Source organism: Equus asinus, unplaced genomic scaffold (genome assembly GCF_041296235.1).
Source record: "Equus asinus isolate D_3611 breed Donkey unplaced genomic scaffold, EquAss-T2T_v2 contig_1, whole genome shotgun sequence".
In the NCBI taxonomy this organism is placed as follows: Eukaryota; Metazoa; Chordata; class Mammalia; order Perissodactyla; family Equidae; genus Equus; species Equus asinus.
The window spans coordinates 1,622,665-1,637,793 of record NW_027224738.1 but is presented as its reverse complement, the minus strand read 5'-3'; the positions used below and the strand labels follow the sequence as shown (position 1 = coordinate 1,637,793).

At 43.2% G+C, this 15,129-nt stretch overlaps 1 protein-coding gene and 1 pseudogene across 3 annotated transcripts in view; one reads left to right on the top strand and one right to left on the bottom strand.

Moving 5' to 3' along the window:
- The window catches only part of LOC123284041 (sodium/hydrogen exchanger 9B2-like), an 85,466-nt pseudogene extending 76,779 nt beyond the window's left edge, over window positions 1-8,687 (bottom strand).
- Window positions 6,516-15,129, top strand: part of LOC139042833 (collagen alpha-2(I) chain-like) — a 51,580-nt gene continuing 42,966 nt past the window's right edge. The window contains exons 1-3 of one of the 3 annotated variants that reach the window (XM_070503382.1): window positions 6,516-9,094; window positions 10,332-10,409; window positions 14,869-15,029. In XM_070503382.1, the coding sequence (XP_070359483.1) occupies window positions 7,244-8,209 (966 nt within the window). In that variant the 5' untranslated portion in view covers window positions 6,516-7,243 and the 3' untranslated portion in view covers window positions 8,210-9,094; window positions 10,332-10,409; window positions 14,869-15,029. Of the gene's footprint in view, window positions 9,095-10,331; window positions 10,410-11,662; window positions 12,943-14,868; window positions 15,030-15,129 lie in introns of those variants that run through there. The other 2 variants (XR_011499984.1, XR_011499982.1) reach the window with 2 other exon arrangements.

The following is a 15,129-nucleotide window of genomic DNA, read 5'->3' as shown; positions in this document are numbered from 1 at the left end:
CAATTTATATTTTTAAAAAATTTGCTAGTTCAACAATCTGTGGGCCCACCCAAAGATCCCTTCTAGGCACTAAACAAATAGATTAAAAACAAATTCCTTTGTTACTAAGTCAATTTCTCTAACTTTCCTTTTAGCATTCATCTGCATCCTTCTTGACGTTAGGTTGAATGTTCAGAGCAAAGTATCAGTCCTGCTGCGCCATTAAAAAGCTCTTCTCCTGTCCCGCACAGGGCAGCATTCAGTACTCCAGTCATCTCATCCAGCAGGGATGGATGGAAAGAATGGCTCTTCTGCATTTCACTAGGATTTAATTTACAACCTTGAACTGAGCTGGTTCTGTACACAGTCAACCCGTCCATTGTCTGAGCCCGTGCTGTCTGCTACTGCTGGCTTACAAGCTCATTTGAAGTCAACATTTTTCATATTTACACCTGTCTCCCCTAGAGCACCTGGTGTGGTGCTTTGTATCAAAAGGTACTTAAAGCTTATTTGTATAACAAAATGAAAAACATTGATGAGCTGTGTGAAGGCTGGAGAATTCAAGGGTGGCAGACTCAGGAGGAATACTCTCTCTTCAGCACATGCTGTCTCTCACCTCTCTGGAACTTCAGTGGCTCAGCTAAAGACAGGAGAGTAAGGAGGGTACTCAAGGTACAGAAAAGCAGTGGGGTACATCCATCCTGAGAGCGTGTGCCTAATCTTAGCTCTAACCACTTGCTAGTTATGTGATTTGGGCAAGTTACTTAACCTCCTAGTTTCTTTCTCTGTACAGTGAATGGGACAAAGTAGTACCTACCTCATCGGATTGTTCTGGTCCCACAGGCCTCCTGCTGTCCCTCTCCCTGGAAGCTTCTCCCCAAACACCTGAATGGTTAGCTCCGTTGCTCCATTCGGCCTCTATGAAAATCTCACCTTATCAGTGAGGCCCTCTGGGACCTCTCTAATAACTGAGCTTTTTTTCTCTTCATAGTACTTATAACTACCTCACATGTTATATGTTTATTTGATTACATATTATCCTGTCTCACCTCTCCAAAATGGAAGTTCCCTGACAGAAGGGACTTTGTTTAGTTCTCTGATTTGTCTTCTGCACCTAGAATGGAGCCTGGCATGTAGAAAGTGCTTAATAAATATTCTTTGAATGGATGAACTGGAAGGTCAGACGAATTAATTTATACTAAATGCCTTGGTATTTATGTTCACTACATGTTAGTCATTACGTTAACTACCATTACTCTTCAGCACATGTGAGGATTCTTTCTGGATGCCCAGGATGGAGACCTGGAGACTAACGTGGTGGTCATCCTGGTGGTGGTCACCTTACTTTAGGAAGAAAGGCCTTGATCATCAGGTACATGCTGCGGACGTTAAGATTCATTGAGAAGTCCCAGTCTTTCTCCTCACAGTCCAGGATGGTTCCATGATGAACAAAACTGGAAGAGTAATTAAACAATGGGGAAAAGTTATCATTAAAAACGATTTCTATTCCACTTCCTTTTCATTTTTATTTTCATTTATTGACTTAGACCATTGTCCCTTCCCTAACCAAGACTTTTAACAATTCAAACATAGTATCACTTGGTACATTAGGTAAGTAAGTGTCTCAACAACTTAAGGTAAAAAATTTGTTATTTGAAAACAAGATCCTTCTTTTAAAAGAAGGCGGCAAGTGTCTGGAGCCCCCAAACATAAGAAGCTCTATACCAAATGCACAGGAAATATCAACGCCATTACAAACAACTGAGGACACTTGCCCCAGTGGACTCTGATTTCAAGAGCAGCAGTGCCCTCAGGTGGCAAGAACTTATCATTCTCAAGGGAAATCAAAGTTGCAGGGAAAACAAGTATCTCACCATCTCAGGGCAGCAAAGTAATATCGCTACTGTACAGTTCTGACATACTGAGTAAACAAAGCAGAACAAAAGAAAACCCTCAAAATAGCCTTTGCTATTTTCCAAGTCACATTTCCTCAAGGAAGCTTTATAACAATGGGGTCCTAATTGATTTCACTGTCCCCTGGACCAAAATTATGTAATTACTTATAAAATATTGTCAGTTGTGATTCCCATGTACCACTGTACTTCCAGTTCAATCAAATGACAGCAAGAACCACATGCTATATTTCTATATCCCTTACTTTGCTGAAAATTTAATAGATGCTCAAAAAATAATTTTGCTAGTTGATTTTTTCATGGTTCTGAATATATTCTTCTATGAAAGATGAGCAGATTATTTATAAAATAGATAATCATAAATTGTTGCTTTAATTTCCATACATTGTAACACATGATAAACTATGAATAGACAGACTTTTTTCATACTGAAACATGATTAGGAAGAATCATAAAAATACATAAGAAGGCTCTAGGATTTTTCTATCAATGCCACAGTATAAACGTTAACACCACACAAGAAAAGTGGAACATCAGACTCTATCTACTTAGTCCTGCGTAAGCCTCAACTGTCCTCATCTCTACTGTCATGCCTGAAAAGGGAGAGTGAGCACAAGCACTAGCTGCTCCACATGGGGCTGCTCCAGCTCCAGTCTCTCATCCTTCAAGCATGGTTCAGCAAGTTTGGTACTACTCTATCAAGTTCAATTAAGCCATTCTCTTTGTGCTGTATATAAAGCAACAGAGTGAAACTTCTTTTGCTGGGATTAATTGTCCTAATAAGAAATGCTGCGCTTGGGAGGTAGAAAGAACTTGCCAGAATGTTGTGCCAACAAATGGGGAACATTCGCATTTCAATAAACTGAGTACTCAGTTTTTGGCAGATATACTTTGCCTTAAAGACACTCCTGGAAAACAGTTTTTAATTTTATTTTATAAGTCTTAGTGGAACATCAGTGACAAGTCCACTGGTGTGAGCCTGTCCCCAGCCTTAGGTAGATCAACAGCGTTGGATTGGTAGCAGTTGTCTTGAGTATCCTTAAGTGCCTTTAGGCCCCAAGCACATGTCAACTTCTATGGCTGTTTTACTTGCTGAATCTTACTTGTAACAAAAATTCTGTCCAAAATCCAGCTTTATTTCCTAAGGAATATATTAGGGTTCACAAAGAATAATTTGGCCATATTATCAAATTTCTTTTAATAAAAGACATAGAAAACTTTCTGTGAGGAGAATGAAATTAAAAAGTTATGAATTACCCAGCAACATTAAAGAGAATGTCAACTCTCTCAATTTCATTGGCAAACTCATCAATTTGTTTTTTTTTTTGTGACATCCAGGACTCGAGTCTGAATACCTGAAACATAAAACAAGGGAAACTATTTACTTATACCCATAAAAAATGTTTAGTCTTGTAGATGTAGCTGCTTTGAAGTACAAAGATTACAGTATCTGTCCATTTTGCCTTCATAGGATTGTTGACCATTGGTAGGGTCTTAAGAATCTTAAGAATCTCATTAATAAAAATCTTAAAATCCTCCCCATCCTGAACTCCCAATAACACACCTCTCTTTCCCTCCCTTTCTCTTCACTCTCTAAATTGAATACTAAAGGCCTTTTCTGAGAAAAGACTTTACAGTGAAGTATGAATGATCTATATTAGATGCTTCTCAGTGAGCCAGCAGTAATAACAGAGCGCAGGCTTGCTCTTTCCCCAGAGGCGAGTCACTGCCCCAGGAACACTGAATCCTATCTGAGTGAGGGGTAGGGAAGGGCAGGGCAGTGAGACAGGAGACTGTTTCCATTTGTGCACTTTACCTTCATGTCAATTCCATTATTTATTGGAAACAACTTTGTCAGTCAAGGGTATAATCACTTATTTCTGCACTAAATTGCAAGGAGAAGAAATGAGGGGCCAGGAGAAGGGATGAAACACTTGAAAGCTAGACATGAGAGATCCAGCATTGGATCTCAGAGACACACTGTAATAGTTACTAAAAAACCCCAAACATTCTCTAATAAAAGAAAGTCACTATTTTAATGTTTTTAAAAAAAATATGGTTTATTATTCTTTTATAGATATAGAAAGAAAAGATTATAAACATAGAAAAGGAGAGAAAGGGGAGAAAGTTTTGGGAGGACTTTCTTCCCTTAGTACTTTTTCAATACTTTTTCAGTACAACAGCGTTTTTCTGACTTGGAGTTAAAATTCCCTATTATTAAAATTAAATAATTTTCCAATAATAAATAAACAATCCAATAATTAAAATAGCATAGTCTAATTCCGTTCATGAATTCAATGTGCTAATTTGCATTTGATTATATAACCTGTTCTATTTTGCTGGAAGAATTAACTTTCAAATGAGCTATCTGTTCTGATTTCTTTCAGAGGAACTCTAGTTGAAGTCCTTTGATGCTGGAGTTGAGTTCAGTGTGGTGCAGTAAGGGGTGATACACAGCGAAATAATTTGCATGATCTCTTAGGGTTTCTGATCATATGTGGCTTTAGGGCTGAGCTGTCTCCAATATGGTAGCCACCAGGCACATGTGGCTACTAAGCACTTGAAATGCAGCTAGTCAGAACTGAAATGCGCTGTAAGTGTACAACACACGTGAATTTAAAAGATTTAGTATGAAAAAAGAATGTAAAATATTCCATAAATTTTTTTTATATTGAGTATGTTAAAATGGTATTTTAGATATATTTAGTTAAATAAAATACATTACTAAAATTAATTTTCATCTGTTTCTTTTTACTTTTTAAATGTAGCCACAGGAAATTTAAATCACACACGTGGTTCACATCATTTTCCTACTGGACAGCACTGTGCTGAGTAGGGCACAGAAGTGAAAGTTGTCATTAAAAGTTAACGCAACAACTGTTAAATTTCACATACAACTTTGTAATTAGGTACTGAATCCTTCAACATGCTGGATAAAAAAAATTTTAAGTATACAACTTTTATATATTTAAGTATACAGATTTTTGTCTGTAGGTTCACAGAATATAGATTTGATATCAAAGAATCAGGCTCTAAGAAGATGGCCGGTGGAGCTGACCAGCCAAGTAATTTTCTTTCAGCAGACGAGTACTGTTTTTTATAATACCTTATGGACTCTGAATCCCAAGTTCAAGCTGCTGAGTTGCTTACCCGGGTACTTTTCCAGTTCTTGAAGTTTGGACTCATTGATATCTGTGGCTATGACTTGGGCACCTTCTCTTGCAAAAGCCTGGAAGACAACACACAAATGAATCCTTTGTTTACTTGGTTAAGCTGCTCTCATGAATAGAAAATCCTTTAGCCTTTTCTCCCTTTATCTTATTTTCATTGTTTTCCTTATACATGGGTGGAATTTCAAACTATCTAGTCTCGCTTCGCCCTTCCCTTTGTTATTTTTATCATTAATTAGTACAACATGACATACATTGTGCTTGTCATCTGACTTTGTCCCTTTTAGTAACATCAAATACAATAGTGTTTTTAAAAAACTAGGATTCTGTTATTAACACCTCTCAAAATACTACTATTCTGTGATTTGACAGCCTTTATTCCATTTCTGAGCAGGTGACTAAACCCCAAATAATGAGAAAAATGGGTTATTTCAACACTTTTCCTCCTAAGAGTATACTAGTGTTTTCACAAATATCAAACTATATCCTACCGTTACAGTTAAGCTGCATTATTAGCTCAGGTGAGGAATATAATGTGCAAGAAGCTGCTATAAATTACAAGGTAAAGGTAACGGTAACCTGATAGTCTTAGAACTCTGGAGTCCTATGTCTGAACTGACGTGATTTCAGAGGGCTATGCACTCCTTTAGGCCCCCTGTAATAAATTTATTACAGTGCAGAGAAACTGAGGCAAAGAAATAAGTTCTCAGAGTCAAAAGTTATGAGACGTCACATAATAAATATGTGAGGTAAGCCTTGCTTCATCCGCCTGGGATCAGGAGTAGCAACTTTTATTTTTGTAACTTAAGACAACAGAAGCACAAAAGCCAATAAAAAAAAGTAGTAGAGCAGAATTAAACAGCCATGGGATCTGTCCACGTGATTCAACACCTCCAAAGGCAGGAAGCAAACAGAGATAGTAACTTACTATGGCAGTGGCCCGGCCGATCCCCTGAGCAGCAGCTGTCAGGACGATGACCTTCCCATCAAGTCGACCCATAACGGAACCTGCGGTTTAATCTACAGACACGTGTATTTAATGGCATGCACTGTAGACATGGTCCTATGCAGTAACATCTAGAATGAATGGTTCAATGTACTCCTTTAAGAACCTGAAGATGGCACCTCAGCACAAATATTCCCACCATGAGAATTCTCCAAGAGCGCCCACTCTAGATACCTAGCTTTGTACATCAAAACCATTTGGCACAGCCCACTCAACTGATACTCAGTAAGAGACAGACATTGGACTTGACCCACCTTTCGGTTTTTTGAGAACCCAATGCTGATCCAGAAGGGGTGGAGTCCTCCCGTCCCCATCCTCCCCGCTGTGCCCGCACGCACTGCTATGCCACTGGGCATGTCCTTCCTGCTTTCTGTCCTGTAAACTTCCGTTGGGTTTGCACCATCAATCATTTCTAGTTTGTTTATTTATATTCTTATTTTTGCAGGGGAAGATTCGCCCTAAGCTAACATTGAACCAGGAGGCTGAAGTGGAGTGCACCAAACTTTAACCACTAAGCCATCAGGGCTGGCTCTCATCTGTGGTTTTTCCTTGTCCCTTGGAAAGATTTCACCATCGGCCTCAGAAAGTCACTGAACAAAAGAACCGGAAAATCAAATCATGTCCAATACCCCCATTTTACAGATGAGGAAACTGATGTGGCCTGGTCCAGGTGAGAGAGACAGACGAAACGCAGGCCTCCCCATAACGCTGCCAATCCTCTTCTCAAGCTTAAGCCGGCGGGAGTTAACGCTTTAACAGCCACAGTCAGTCACTTCTGACAGGCAGGACTGAGACACTGTGACCGGGGGAAAGGTGGCGTGCATCAGGTCTGATCAGTGCCGACTGCAGGGCGCGCGGAACGGCTAGTGCTGAGGTCGGGGTGGCGAGGAGTCAAACGATGATCAAATGAGGTGGTCTTCAAGGAGCCAGGCTCTCTCCCCCATCCTGCTGTTCTCAACGTGTGCCTCTGACCTCGCGCCAAGTCACAACATGGCTGCTATGTCCCAAGGCACCATATCCGCATCCGCGTCAAAAAACACCAAGGGAAGGAGCAAAAGCCAAAGGTCTTTCTACCCAAGAAGGAAGGCCTGCTCAGAACCCCGGCCCACGTTTCACCCGCCAGCCCTAGCAGCCGCGGGGGCCGGCGTGTGGGGGCGCCGTCTTCCCCCCTCAGGATGGGAAAGGCAGGGAAGCGAGCTGGGAGGGCGTTGAGCGAACGCACTCAAGCAGCACGCGCGCACACACACCGCGCCCGAGAAGGCGCAGGCGGCTTCTCCGGCCTGGGCCCCGAAGCCCTTTCCTCCCGAGCCCCACTCCGTCCTCCTCAGCCACGCGCGGCTCCGCCCGCCGGGGGCGCTCACGCGGGCAGGCGTCAGGCAAGCGGGGGCGGGGGGCGTCAGGAAGGCGTGGGCGGACGCGCGGGGGGGGTGTCAGGCAGGCGGGGGCGGGCGCGCCAGGGGGGCGGGGCGGGGGGCGTCAGGCAGGCGGGGGCGGGCGCGCCGGGGGAGGCGGGGCGCGGGGCGAAGGCCCGAGGTGCGGCCGGGTCCCGCGCGCTCCTTCCCGCGTCCCAGCCGGCGTCGCACCCGGGCCTCCCACCAGCCGGCCCAGCGGGCCTCGTGTCGCCCGGACGCCTGCCGTCCAGCCCTCGGCCGCCCGGGGCCCGCGGCGTCCACGCGCGGACAGGCGGCGGGCGTTCCAGGGGGTGCCCCGCTGTCCCCGCCCCTGCCCGGGCGCTCGCTCCCTCTGCTCCCAGCGCTGCCCCGAGCTGCCGGCGCCCGACTCCGGGACCAGCTCGCCGCTGCCCGAGGCGCTCCGACCGCGGCCGCCCTCGCCAGCCACCAAGAAGCCCAGCCACTCTGAGGCAACGAAATTTTCACTGGTTTTCCCCCTTCTTACACGAGAGGTTCATACTCACTTTAAACTTGGGGAGAGTTGAGATATTTTCAGTATGTACTTTAGGAATGAGAGACTCCAGGAACCTTTACCCACCCCCAGTCCTGAGCGTGCGGATCAAACGCTGTGACTTGAGACCGTGCGCCCCGCGGCTCTGGGCGCCGTGCTCCGGGCGGCCTCCCTGCCTTTCTGGGCCTGGAGTTTGGAGCCGAAGGTTTACTGTTAGGTCAACTGCACTGCCACGCTAAAACAGAGTTTTTGGGAAAATGAGTTGCAAACATAGACTGAAATGGTAAAATCCAATATGAAAAGCAAACTTGATGGCTTTCTTACTGTAAACACTGGAATCAAAGTGTTAATTTTTCATTATCAGAGACAGAGCATTTTCAGGAATTCTGTCTTCGTGAGCCCGGAAGAAAAATGTTCACTTAAAACACTGAAAAATCCTCTCTTCTTTGGTTATTTTGAAAAACTTAAGATACCAGACTTCCAAATGCATCCTTATCCTGATCTAACTGCTAAGATTTCCTGAAATAAGTAACGTGCAGAGCAAAGCAACATCTAAAAATTAAACATCTCCTTTTCCCAGTCCATTTAAAGTTTCATTGAAAAAATACCAGGAAATCTTACTTTAGAGTAGCAGCAGGTGGATGGCGTCCTCCAGGTCACTGCGCGAGCGGCAAACGGAGACCGACCTTCGTGCAGACAAGTCAGGCGCTTAATGATGAATGCTGGGATGTGTAGTTCAGGTTTCTTCCTAGTTTGCTGGTTCTGTTTCCTTGAGTTTTTAAGGATTCGCACATTGGTATACTCAATGTGTGTACGTGCTGCCGTCTAGTGGAGCTCAGGTCGAACTGCTAACTCCGAGTAAACGGTGAAAAGCGGAAAAAGCCCCCGCAGCATGCTCAGGACTGGAAACCACTCCCTTGGCTTTGACCCCTCTCAGTCCCTGTCGTTTGTGTCTACTACGTGCTGTTCTGCGGTGTTCAAGATGGAATGAGGCAGAAGTCGCACGTGGAAGACGGCAGAGCCGCGAAACAGAAGGAGCCCAGGTCACTGAAGATACTAGAGCCTTCTCTCCTGGCCCTTGACATGATTGCTGAGAGGGCAGCACACGTTCTCTCGCGTTGAAGGTATGGTTGTGGTTCTCTTGTGACGCGCCGTCTCTTCTAACACTAATACACGCTTAGTGGCGGAATGCAGGCGTCCTGACTGCACTGGCGGTGGCGTCAGGGAGCAGGTTGAGCCTCAGTGGGAGTGTGGAGGCTTCAAGGAAAGAACATGCTGGGTAAGAGCAAAAAGCCAAGTCTGGCTGAAGAGAACAGAGACACAAGAAGGAAAAGAAAGGACTGGGTCACGTGAGCCCTCTACACTAGGCTTCGTAACTCCAACTTTCTCAGGCAGGTAACTGAGCAGAGTGAGTGTGTAGGTTGTTTGTGCACGTGCTGTTTAAGTGGCTTCACTCAGCACCCACCCAACTCACTTTCACCTGCCTCCTACACTGTAAGGGTGATAAATAAATGACAAGCAGTAGGCTATATTGGAGGATATGAGGAAGCCATTTGGTTTGAAACTAATTTGACCTGACCTTGTTTTTCCAGAAAGGTCTGTTGAGCATGCATTGTACATCTGCTTTAAACGCTTACAATGTCCCAAAGATAAGAACAATGCCCTTAAAGATAAGGAGGTAGCTTCCCCCCACATCGGCATTTCCTTTAATATGCATCTCTCCCTAAACTAAGGATTAATTATGGACCTGCTGTGCTCACCGTGTGACCACCCACCTTGTGACCACTGACCTCTGACCTGCTGGGCCAGCAAAGCATCTCGCGATAATTGTAAAAGGGATATTCCTGCCATATATGATGGATGCTCTTTGTTCCAAGACTGTGTATAACCACTTGGTACACCCCACTTCTTTGGTGCCCTTCCTTCCTTGGGGGAGGAAGGCCCCAGGCTAGTCCTCAGACCTGACTCATAATAAATTCACCCCAATTTTGATTTGTAGATTGATGTGGATTATTTGTGTCAAGGGGCTGAAAACAAAACTCTCAAATTGCCAGCTTCCTTTGCTGCTAGGGTTGGCCAATGAAATGTGGGCTGGAGTTTCTGAGGAGGCCTTTCTTCTTGGATAGAAAGGCCTTTGGCTTTTGCTCCTTCCTTTTTTGGGGGGGGCGGTCCTGGAACGTGGATATGATGCCTTGGGACCTAGCAGCCATTTTGTGACTTGGTCTGAGGTCAGAGGCACACACTAAGGACAATAGGGAAGAAAAGGAACCTAGTTCCTTGAAGACAGGCTTAAGACAAAATCCCTAAACTAACTCCTCTGGACTTCTTATGTGAGAAAAATAAACTTTAGTCACTTTTCAGGTTTTTCGTTCTTGGAGCTAAGTGTATCCGTAACAGTCACAGTGGTTAAGAACAGACTGTGGAGTCAGAAAGATGCAGGTAAGTCCCACATCTTTCCCTCACCAGCTAAGTGAGTAAGTTACACAGCTGACCAAACCTGTTTCACGTCTGTAAAATGAAGGTAGGCATAGCACCTACCTCAGGGATGTTGTGAGGAGGAAGGACTTGGCATGTACAATATTTGTTACATTTGTACTTAAAAATGTGAATGATTATTAGAAATTCAATTATAATGGATGGTAAAAATTACCCTTAAAGATTTTTTAAAACCCTGCCCTAGTTTCTGCTTGTGTTCACATAAGGTCTTTGGTAAAACTGTCTCTCATTGCCCCACTGTAGCTTCTAACACTGGGTCTAATGACTGTAATCACACGCAGCTGTGCTCCTTGTGTTCCTAACAACATCTTTCCTTTCTTTTTTTTTATGCTTTTTTTTTGGTGAGGAAGACTGGCCCTGAGTTAACATGTTACCAATCTTCCTCTTTTTTTTTTTCTCCCCAAAGCTCCAGTACATAGGTGTATAGCTTAGTTGTAGGTCATTCTAGCTCTTCTATGTGAGACACTGCTACAGCATGGCTTGATGAGCGGTGGTAGGTCCACGCTCAGGATCTGAACCAGTGAACCCCACGCCACCAAAGCAGAACATGCGAACTTAACCACTTGGCCATGGGGCCAGCGCCAATACCTTTCCTTTGACTTTTGAGGATTTTGGAATAGACTTTTTATGAATATGAGAGTTCCCTAATCAAGGCCAACTCAGGTACCTCTTTCTCGATGCAGCTGTCTTCAGCCTCCCTTTATTCACAGATCTTCAACAATTATGCTTACTCTACGACCGCCTAAGTCACATGGTATTGCAGATATTTGCTTACCCCTCTGTATAGTCAGTGGACTAAATTTGTTTAAGGTTAGGGACCATATCTTTTTCACCCTTACATTGTGATCAGCTCATATTAAAAGTATGAGTTATTTGTTTTCCAGCTACAACATGAGTCCCACAAAGGCAGTGCCTTTCGGTGCCTAGACCAGTGATCAGCACACAGTAGAAGGTAGTTAAATATTTGAGTATGAATGGCAGGCTCTCAATAAGTTTCCTGAACATGATTCTGCTAGGCTCTCAAGAAAATGTTTCCTATGAACAATACTGTATTTTGTCTTCTCTGGTCCTGACTTGACTTTTCAGATTTTAGTGTTGTCTGACCATCTTATTGCTTTTTAACATTCTCGCAAGTTTCCATTGCTAACTTTCATCATTGTTCCTTCACAATCTTTCATCATGACACTGAAACTCAGGTCATAAGAGTTAAGCAACATTCTGAGGGAGACATCAGCAAGACGGAGGAATACAAAGTCCCGGCTCTTTTTCCCTGACAGAGACACTGTCGTAACAGCAATACATGGACCAAAGTATCTTTGTGAGAACTTCAGAAGCCAGGTAAGAAGTTGCAGTCCCCTGGGTAAGGGCAAAGCTAACAACTTCCACCCTGAAACTAGGCAGAAGAGCCCTTTCATTTTCCCTGCGACCACCTCTCCCCCAAGCCAGCACAGCTCACCCCTGCTTACAGCTCCTCCATCGTGAGGAGCAGGGGAAAGAAAAGAGACGAAAATTCAGTCACAGTTCCGTCTTTTTGGAGAGCTGCCTGAAGGACTGGTTTCTGTCTCACTTGACCCGAACTGCTGATGGAACTGGCATGGTCTGGCACCAGACAGAGCCTAGTGTGGCTCAGCACCATCAGGAGTAGGTGCCCAACTCGAAGCTTCATCCTCGGGAGGGAGGGAGGGAGGAGAGCAGAGCGTGTGTCTTATGTGCCAGCGTTTTGGAGGGCTGCCATTGGGACTGGTTTCTATCTCACCTGATTTGGGGTGCTGATGGGAGCTGACGTAATTTGGATGCCTGGGGGCCAATGAGAACAAAGGAGAGTGGGGTGGCTTCCTGCTGCAGCACCAAAGAAGCTGCAGTACTACAGACAGATATTAGAGGGAGCAAGAGATTATGAGCTCCTGAAAAAGAAACTGGCAAACCTCTCTAATTGGCAAATCACATACACAAGCCTAGAGAGTCACATCTGCCCAAAAGCTTTCAGAGGGCCCACAATCTATAACTGGGCTGACTGATGAAGGTCTTCCCCTGTATGAAGCAGCCCACAAAGACTGGAAGAGGTGGCTATTTTTCAAATGCATAAAAGTCAGCAAAAAAATCAAAAGGCACACAAAGAAACAGAGAAACACGATGCAATCAAAGAAACAAACTAAATCTCCAGAAACCAACTCCAAAGAAATGGTGACCTATGAACAAATACCTGACAAACACTTGAAAATAATAGTTTTAAGGAAGCTCAATGATCTACAAGAGAACACCAATAGACAGCTAAATGAAATCAGGAAAATGATGCACAAACAAAATGAGAATATTAAAGAGATGGAAACTATAAAAAAGGACCAAACAGAAATTCTGGAGCTGAAGAATACAAATAACTAAAATGAAAAATTCACAGAGGGGTTCAATAGCAGACTTGATCAAGCAGAAGAATCAATAAGTTGAAACCAGGTCATATGAAATTACTCAGTTAGAGAAGAAAAAAGAAAAAAGAATAAAGAAAAGTGAAGAGAGCCTAAGGTACTTATGGGACATCAGCAAGTGGACCAATATATGCATCATGGAACTTCCAGAAGGAAAGAGAAAGGGACAAAAGATTTATTTGAGGAAATAATGGCCAAAAACTTCCCAAATCTGAGGAATGAAAGATATCCAAATTCAAGAGTTAAGCAACATTCTACTAGACTGGATATCTGAAGACTGATCTTATATATATATATAATTTCTATTGAGTTCATAAGAGTTGACATCATTGTGAAATTTCAGTTGTACATTGTTTCTTGTCTGTCACCACGTAAGTGTTCTCCTTCACCCCCTATGCCCACCCCTCACCCCCCTTCCCCTGGTAACCACTGAACTGTTTTCTTTGTCCATGTGTTTGTTTATATTCCACATGTGAGTGAAATCATCTGGTGTTTGTCTTTTTCAGTCTTACTTCCCTTAGCATAATTCCCTCCAGGTCCTTCCATGTTGTTGCAAATGGGATGGATCCGTCTTCTTTTAATGGCTGAGTAGTATTCCATTGTATATATACCACATCATCTTTATCCAATCATTGGTCAATGGGCACTTGGGTTGCTTCCAGGTCTTGGCTATTGTGGATAGTGCTGCTATCAACACAGGGGTGCATATGTTCTTTGGATTATTGATTGCAAGTTGTTTAGGTAGATACCCAGTAATGGAATAACTGGATATGGTATTTCTATTTTTAGTTTTCTGAGGAACCTCCATCTTGTTTTCCATAGTGGCTATACCAGTTTGCAGTCCCACCAGCAGTGTATGAGGGTTCCCTTTTCTCCACACCCTCTCCAACTTTTGTTATTTTTAGTCTTAGTGATTATAGCCATTTAAACAGGTGTAAGGTGGTATCTTAGTGTAGTTTTGATTTGCATTTCCCTGATGATTAGTGATGTTGAACATCTTTTCATGTGTTTCTTGGCCATCTGTATATCTTCTTTGGAAAAATGTTCTTATCCCCTGCTCATTTTTTGATTGTGCTGTCTTTTTGTTGTTCAGTTGTGTGAATTCCTTATATATTATGGAGATTAACTCCTTGTCAGATATATGATTTGCAAATATTTTCTCCCACTTGGTGGGCTGTCTTTTTGTTTTGATCCTAGTTTCTTTTGCCTTGCAGAAGCTCTTTAGTCTGATGAAGTCCCACTTATTTTTTTCTTCTGTTTCCCTTGTCTGAGAAGACCTGGTATTCAAAAAGATCCTTTTAAGTTTGATGTCAGTGAGTCTACTACCTATATTTTCTTCTAGGAGTTTTATGGTTTCAGGACTTATCTTCAAGTCTTTGATCCATTTTATTTTTGTGTATGGCATGAGATAATGGTCTACTTTCATTCTTTTGCATGTGGCTGTCCAGTTTTCCCAACACCATTTGTTGAAAATACTTTCCTTTCTCCATTGTATGTTCCCAGCTCCTTTGTCAAAGATTAGCTGTCCATAGATGTGTGGTTTTCCTTCTGGGCTTTCAGTTCTGTTCCACTGATCTGTGTGTCTGTTTTTGTACCAGTACCATGTCATTTTGATCACTATGGCTTTGTAGTACACTTTGAAGTCAGGGATGGTGGTACCTCCAGCTTTGTTCTTTTTTCTCAGGATTGCTTTAGCAATTTGGGGTCTTTGGTTGCCCCATATGAATTTTAGGATTCTCTGTTCTGTTTCCATGAAGAATGTCATTGGGATTCTGATTGAGATTGCATTACATCTGTAGATTGCTTTGGGTAGTATGGACATTTTAACCGTGTTTATTCTTCCAATCCATGTGCGTGGAATCTCTTTCCATCTCTTTATGTCATCATCTATTTTTAAGACTGATTATATTTTTAATGGCCTTAAAGTCGTTTTATTACCCAGGTGAACATACCTACTACTTTGCATTACTCTTATTCAGTGGAGGAGTGAACATCGTAGAGAATCAACCTGCAGCTCTGTAATCATGTCTGGTTTGGGTGCAGAGGAGAAACCAAACTCCCAAGGGACAGGCCTGAGGGACAGCGTTATAGGAAGGCACAGTTTCACTTCACCCTAGTGAACCTGTGACAGTGTGTTAAGGTAAGGGAAATAACCAATTCATAGACTTTAACAGTGATGGCTATGATACAATTAATAATCTCTCCCTTTGAATAAGTCTTCTTACCAAAGAGCCAAGAAT